The following is an 8,002-nucleotide window of genomic DNA, read 5'->3' as shown; positions in this document are numbered from 1 at the left end:
GCTGCGGGGGTAGGTGTGGGGTGCGGTGAGCCGGGCCTCGGCACGGTCGCGCCGTGGATCCCGGGCGGCGGGGGGCCGCGAGGGCGTGTGAGGACAGGCAGGGCCGGAGAATGGGTCTGGGAGATTTGCGGGGAGGGCCGTGGCGGGAAGGGGTCCGGGCGGGGAGGGCCGGGGAGCCGGGCCGGGGGACCGTGATAGGAGGGGTCTTGGGCGACGAGGCCCGGGGAGCCGGGCCGGGGACCGAGACAGAACGGGGTCCCGGGTGGGGAGGGCCGCGGAGCCGGCCGGGTCGCGGCGGTGGCGGGCCTCCTCCCTCCCAGGTGCGGCGCGGCGATCTCAGCCGCTCCTGTGGCCCGAGGTGAGCCAGGTGTTGGAAAGGGAGACCAGTGTTCAGCCCGTTGCCCGAGAGCTGTGGGGAAGACGGGGTCCCAGCTCAGCCCGCGATTCGGGGGGCGGTCGGTGGAGCCCAGGTGAGAGGGAGGACGCTTACCATCTCCGCACCTGGATGGGGCACGCCAGGTTCCTGCTTTCCAAGGCTTGGACTTAGTGGCTTAGGAATGGAAAGCTCGAGGCCGTGCCTTGGGAGATGCTTAATCTTGCACGTAGGACTCTCAGCAATCTCATGGCTGTATTTTAAGGCTTAAGAAAAGGTTACGGTATTTGTGTATGGGATGCTCGGGGTAAACGAAAGTCCTCAGTGCTAAGCTTAAGAAGGACAAAAAAGCCCCGACTCAAGGGTTTAGAACCGCAGGGTTCTTAAATTTGTTGTGGCTGCGTGTTGCTTGCTGTGACTTTGGATAAGTCCTTTAACTTCGGAAACTGAAGGTTTTCAACCGGTACGGTGTTGTGAATCAGATTAAAAGCAAATTGTTTTTAATCCAAGCTCCCCACTATTTGTCAAACTGAATAATAATTTGTGCTAAGTAGTCCTGCACGAAGCTGTTAAAATCGCAGTATAAAGTTGAAGTGACTTGCTCTTCAAAGGGTACTGCTGGTCAGTAGGCACCCTGCAGGTAGATACATGCAGAAGCCAGGTATTATCAGGTTAAGATTCAAATAAAACAGTCATTGTGGACTGAGGTAGACATGTTTTAGGCCCCCTGCCAGTGCCCTGTGGGATCCTCCTTCTCCTCCTCTTTTTTTTTTTTTCTTTTTTCCTGCCTTTCCCGGGGCTTGAACTCAGGGCCTGGGCACTGTCCCTGAGCTGCTTTTGTTCAGGGCTAGCACTCTACCACTTGAGCCATAGGACCTCTGCTGGCTTTTTTGTTTATGTGATACAGAAGAATGGAACCCAGGACTTCATACATGCTAGACAAGCACTCTACCACTAAGCCACATTCCCAGCCCAGAAGTTGTCTCTTCCTTCTTTTTTTTTTTTTGGGTCCAGTCGTGGTCGTGGGGCCTGAACTCTGGGTCTGGGCACTGTCCCTCAGCTCTTCAGCTCAAGGCAAGCTCTCTACCACTGAGCCACCTTCCCAGCCCCAAGTTGTCTCTTCTTTAGTGTGGGATTGTATTTATACAGAGTCGTTAAGTTTTTGTTTTCTATTAGGCATTCTATGCTCAACAGTGTGTGAAAACTTTTAATGCCCTAATTTGTAGATGGCCAAGTAGCTGGTTTAAAAAAAAAAGGGTGGATTTCTGCTAATCATAGTCCTTGAAATTAGTCTCTTGCTTATCATAGGACACTGACTATTCTGTCTCTGGTCTGCCTTCAGTGCAACTTTCAGAACAGTGTATGTACCTGTCCTCTTGTGATTATCATAACTCTGAGGTGTTTGTTTTTAGGAGGCAAGAGTGGGGGTATTAACAGATGTTTCTCAACATAGAAACTCTCCACTTGAAGTGAACACAGCTGGATGGGATTTGACCTATAGAGCAGAGGGTGTTATGCAGGTTGCCTTCTGTCTCCTGCACTCCCTGCTTTTCCAGTTTGGAGTGGCATTCTTTCAGTTGGGTAATGGAGGTGCTGTTTGGTTAAGTGGTTAAAGGTCAACGGAAGTTTGAGGTTTATACAAATGGCCTATGAGGGTGTCAGGATATTAAGGTAATGTCTCCTAAGTTGAACATCTTGTAGTTTAGTTATTAAAAAATACCTGCCAGTGGAGTTTGCGTTCACTTAAAAATATTCACTTAGGTGTGTGTGCTAGTACTGAGAGCTTGAGCTAAGGGTATGGATGCTGTCTTAGTTTTTCTGCTCAAGGCTGGCACTCTACCACTTAAGCTACAGCTCCACTTCCCACTTTTGGGTGGCTAGTTGAAGATAAGTGTCTCACAGACTTTCTTGTCCTGGCTGGTTTCAAACTGTGAGCCTCAGATCTCAGCCTCCTGAGAAGCTAGGATTGTTGGCATAAGCCACTTACGCCTTATTTAGAACTCACTTTAAAGGAATTAAATGAGACTAATATTTTAGGAAGATTTATACACTTGAACTTTCAGGTTCTTAATTTTAGAGTCTAGATTTCCCATTCACATGAGAAATAAAAATTTGAGAAAGTCCTACTGTTTTGAAAGCTGATGGGGATTGTGTTTTGGAGCCAACCTATACAAAAAGGCTACCTTATTTCAACCTATAACTGGGCTTAGTGGAATACATCTGTTGAGGTCCCGGCCAGTCAAGGCAAAAGACAAAACCTTGTTTCCAAATGAACTGGAACAGAAAAGGGCTGGAGGTGGAGTTCAAGCAGTGAGAGTACCTGCCTAGCTGAAACCTAGTACCAACTCCCTTTCCCAATACAAACAAAAACAACTTACATATTTGAACCTTTTTGGAAGTCCTACTGTTTGTGTGCATTTGTGTCTCCTTCCACCTCCTTACAGGGGCCATCAATCCCAGGGCTTTATGCATACTAAGTATTGACTCTACCATTGAGTTATTCTTTCAGCCTTGGCCTCCTTTAAAAATTCACTATTTTGCCTATAGTCATAGATACTCAGGAGGCTGAGATCTGAGGATCGAAGTTCAGTGTCTGGGCAGACAAATCCAAGAGACTCTTTCTTACCCAATAATCAGCAAAAGTTGCTTGTAGATTACCAGCTTTGAGTGAAAAAGCCAAGTGAGAGCAAGAGGCCCTGAGTTCAAGACCCAGTACTGGCAATAAACGCATAAATAAATGAGTGCATATTAAGTAATTTTTTGAAGAACTTTTATCTTGCTCTTACATTTCATTCAAATGTTAAATGTTTGAGTGTGTAGGTAAGCATAAAATGTGTTCAAGTAATATTGAAATATTACTATCACCTATTTCAGGTCCTCAAAAGTACTTAGAATATATGAGAGATAGTTAGGCGGTTAAATCACAGAGGGGACCACTAGACCAAGAGCACATTTAGTGAAAGATAGGTGTATGGTTGTAAAAAACAAACGTGAAAAAATGAATGTGCCTATAGGCCTACCTTCCCCAGTTTTTCCAGGAGATTGAGGCGGAAGGATCAGATGAGGTTAGGAGTTTTGGGCACCAGGCTGGGTAACATACTGAGCCAGTCTTAAAACAAATAGGCAGTCCCCAGTATCGTGTAATTGTAGCTACACAGGAGGCTGAGACCTGGAGGACTGGTTTGAAGCCATCATGGGCAGCAAAGTGTGTAAGACTCATTTTCAGTTAACCAATAAAATGCTAGGCTGAAGGTTTGGCTCAAATATGGCACCAGCTATGAATAAGAAAGTTGAGTGAGAGTTCCAGGCTCTGAGTTCAAACCCCATGCTAGGGAAACAACAGAAAACAAGCAAAATGGGCTGGGAAGATGGCTCAGTGGTAGAGTGCTTGCCTTGCATGCATGAGGCCCTGGGTTCAATTCCTCAGCACCACATAGCAGAAAAAAGCTGGAAGTGGCGCTGTGGCTCAAGTGGTAGAGTGCTAACTTTGAGCTAAAGAGCTGAGGGACAGCACCCAGGCCCAGAGTTCAGGCCTCAGGACTGACCAAAAAAAAAAAAAAAACAAGCAAAACTTTATGGCTTTTATGTTTCAGCAGTTACAGGGATAGCTTTACATAGTTCATTGTGTTCTAGAAGTTAATTGCTCTCCTATTAGAAGTATAAGAATGTGGCATCATTAGAAATGTGTCTGAAGTGACTTACCATTAAAATAATTTTTTCTTCTATTATACTCCCATCTGTTTCCAGGTCCTTCATGATGAGAGATTTTGAAGTACTTCTCTCTCTTCTGTGTAGCTGATAGTCTGGGTGGTGAGGAGATGGCTGACAGTGTCAAAACCTTTCTCCAGGACCTTGGCAGGGTGAGTATAATTTGTTTCCAGAAAATTATTTCTTAACTGGGTGCTGATGGCTCACACCTGTAACCCTAGATATCAGGAAGCTGAGATCTGAGGATTGAAGTTGGAAGCCAGCCCATGCAGAAAATCCATGGGACTCTTATCTCCAGTAAACCAGCAAAATAAAAGGCCAACTTTGAGTAAAAAAGCTGAGTATAAGCTGAGTCCCTGAGTTCAAGCCTTCTTGACCTTTCAAATGAAGGAACTAACTAGGAAGTCCTTCAAAGTCTTTGGATTTTTTTTTTTTTCTTTTTTGGTTGATTGTGGGGCTTGAACTCTGGGCTTGGGCGCTGTCCCTGCTCTCTTAAGTGCAAGGCGTGTGCTCTACTACTTGAGCCATAGCTCCACTTCCATTTTTGGAATTTTTATCATATTTATTGGGTTCTTTACATTTTAGTCCACAGTACTCAGGATATGGGAATTATCCTGTATCTTACAGGAGCTTGGGAGATCTGTCTATAGTATACCTCTAGTATTGGGATCCTGGTCAGCTTGGCTCCAGAGCCTTATTTACCTATTTTTTAAATTTACCTTTATATTTTGAGGTAGGTATGGTGGTACATTCCTGTAATCCCAGTACAGAGGCTGGAGACAGGAGAATCATAAGTAGTGAGAATGAGTCTAGCCTCCCCTGTATAGTGAGACCTTATCACAAATTAAACCAAACCAAAGATAAAGTTAAAATTAAATTAAGACCAAAGTTCTTAAGACAAAACAGGTCAGTTGCACGCTGACAACTTATGCTCTTCTTAGAAGGCTGTATATTAATGTGGCCACTTGTAGGTCTCCTACCTACTAATGCTTTTCCTTCTTATTCTTTGTTGATGGCACTGGAGTTTGAACTCATGGCCCTGGGTTTACTAGACAACTAGCTCACAATCACTTGAACCAAATCTCCAGCCCTTTTTACTTTGAGTTATTTTTCTGGGTAAGGTTTTGCTTTTTGCCTAAGGCTGACCTTGGGTGGTGATCCTTCCACCTCTGTCCTCCTGTGTAGGTGGGCTGTCAAGCACTGGGATATCAGGTATGTACCACTAGTCCTGATTTGTTGATTGAGAAGGAGTCTTAACTTTTTTGCTTGGATTGTCTTTGAATGGCAACTTTCTTTGATTGCTGCCTTCTGAGTAGCTGAATCTGTAAATGTCGGGCACCTTGCCCAGCCTTCTTGGTTATTATTTCTAAAATTTATTTTGACTAATAGCAGGCAGTAAGAAAGCCATCCTTAAATCTAGTTTGGCCATTCCTTTCTTTGCCATATTTTGCCTTTCATGAAGCTGACTACTACAAGGCTACCATTCTGTTTTGATGTAAATATGTTGTGGCACTTATTAAACTGTAATGCAATTTTTTGGGTCTTGTATATTTTTTTGTCCAGTTGTAAGTTTATTGAGTGCTTCCATGGGACTAATGTTTAGTTCACTACACATGAGTCAATAATATGAGGTTGGTTGGGTAGATGAGTGGGTGACTGATCAGATAGATAAGTAAATGCAGTTCCTTGAACTGTGTGTCAAGTAATTTTTGTGTTTACAGCTCTATTAGTAACCTAGAGTTCTTCAAATATAGTTGGCAGTTGCCACTATCATCTTTATAGACTCAACCATTCCTTTTTTTTTTTTGGGTCCAGTCGTGGGGCCTAAACTCTGGGACTGGGCGCTATCCCTCAGCTCAAGGCTAGCACTCTACCACTTGAGCCACAGCACCACTTCCAGCTTTTTTCTTTTTGCTTATGTGGTGCTGAGGAATCAAACCCAGGGCCTCAGGCATGCAAGGCAAGCGCTCTACCACTGAGCCACCTTCCCAGCCCAAGACTCTTAGCTCCAATAAACCACAAGCGGTAGAGGGCTTGCCTTGAGCTGAAGAGCTGAGGGACAGCGCCCAGACCCAGAGTTCAAGCCCCATGACCTTATGGCCCAAAAAATAAAAAATAACAAAAAATTGTTCTTTGGGCATACAAACTGAAAAACAGAAAACAAGCAGTTCAAACAATTTAGAAAAAACTTAGTGTGACAAGATAATAAACTGGGGAAAGATATTTGAAATTTTACCATTAAACCTGCAACTTGTCTGCAAGTTAGGAATCTTTTTTTTTTGGTAGAAATAATTTTAAAATTAAGCAGAAAATTAGTTGGGTACCAGTGACTTATGTCTGTAATACTAGCTACTCAATACTGGCTCATGATTGGAAGACAGCTGTGCAGGGAAGCCCATGAGACTTTTAGTGGTTAATCTCCAGTTACCTACCAAAAAGCAGGAAGTTGAGGGCTGGGAATGTGGCTTAGTGGTAGAGTGCTTGCCTAGCGTGCATGAAGCCTTGGGTTCAATTCCTCAGTACCACATAAACAGGAAAAGCCAGAAGTGGTGCTATGGCTCAAGTGGTAGAGTGGTAACCTTTAGTTAAAGAAGCTCAGGTACAATACCCAAGCCCTGAGTTCAAGCCCCAGGACTGGCAAAACAAAACAAAACAAAAAGCAGGAAGTGGAGCTGTGGCTCAAGTTGTAGAGTGCCGAAAAAAGCTCAGGGACAGTACCCAGGCCCTGAGTTCAAACCCTAATACCTGTATACATGAATGAATGAATATATAATAAAAATCAAAGGCTTAGGGTATAGCTCTGTGGTAGAACACTTGCCTAGAATGCATGAAATCCTGATTTTGATCACAGAATTGGGGGAAAAAATAAAAAGGCTTTTTAAGCTCTAGAGAACAATACCATGGTTTCCATTATGACTTCACATTCTTGTGTATAACTTTGGAAAGTTTCAGACTCAATCTCTGTTCTTCAAAAATATCCTTGACCAGGAAGAAAAAATTAACCAAAAAAATCCTTGTTTATAGGGAATCAAAGACTCCATCTGGGGTATTTGTACCATCTCAAAGCTAGATGCTCGAATCCAACAAAAGAGAGAAGAACAACGGCGAAGAAGGGCAAGTAGTGTCCTGGCCCAGAGGAGAACCCAGAGTATAGAGCGGAAACAAGAGAGGTAAGGAGTATAGTCCCAAGGCAGCCAATTTCCCAGGAGGGGCATAGGAGGTAATTGGTCCTTAACTGGTCCTTAGTGTAAATTCCTTACATGATTTGTTATTTGTTTTCTCTTACAAAAATGTTATAGGTGATTCCCCAGTCACATTACTGAAAACTAGGACCCTTGCTCATCATGTTAATATGTTTAAAAAAAAAATCAGAGTGCAAGCAGAGAACCAGAAAAAAAGATGAGTGTTTGTAAGAAAGTTTATGTGGTGTGTTAATCTGATAGATTTCAACTCTAGCTTTTTACTTTTAATTTCAGAAAATAGTTGGAAAATAAAAGCTGAATCAAGTGTTTTTTAGCCTTTTCATTGAATTAGAACATTGGGAGAACATTAGGTACTCAAAAATAATATGGCATTAATAAAAAGGTTTAAAATGGAGAGCTACTGGGTGACAATTAGGAAATACTCTATATTTCTGATACACTAAATACGTATGGACTTTTTCAGTGAGCCACGCATCGTTAGTAGAATTTTCCAGTGCTGTGCTTGGAATGGCGGAGTGTTCTGGGTGAGTTCTTTCCCATCAAATTCCAGTTGCCTTGTTAAGTGTCTTCAGAGTGTTGCTATGAAGACAGCTTTTAGTTGCTTATGTACACTTAAGATTATAACTCAGGCTCTGTGTACCTCTAGTGATTTTATTCTCATTCAAGAAAGAACTTAGGGATATTCCTGAATATATACTATCCAATTTTTTTTTTTTTT

General features: G+C 43.2%; 1 protein-coding gene across 1 annotated transcript in view; it reads left to right on the top strand.

Moving 5' to 3' along the window:
* Positions 1 to 8,002, top strand: part of Ei24 (etoposide induced 2.4) — a 15,203-nt gene that overhangs the window by 611 nt on the left and 6,590 nt on the right. The window contains exons 2-3 of the mRNA XM_013009834.1: positions 4,121 to 4,233; positions 7,106 to 7,251. Of these exons, the coding sequence (XP_012865288.1) occupies positions 4,192 to 4,233; positions 7,106 to 7,251 (188 nt within the window). The 5' untranslated portion in view covers positions 4,121 to 4,191. The remainder of the gene's footprint in view (positions 1 to 4,120; positions 4,234 to 7,105; positions 7,252 to 8,002) is intronic.

Source organism: Dipodomys ordii, unplaced genomic scaffold, assembly GCF_000151885.1.
Source record: "Dipodomys ordii isolate 6190 unplaced genomic scaffold, Dord_2.0 Scaffold10, whole genome shotgun sequence".
In the NCBI taxonomy this organism is placed as follows: domain Eukaryota; kingdom Metazoa; phylum Chordata; class Mammalia; order Rodentia; family Heteromyidae; genus Dipodomys; species Dipodomys ordii.
This window is presented reverse-complemented; position numbering and strand designations above follow the sequence as displayed.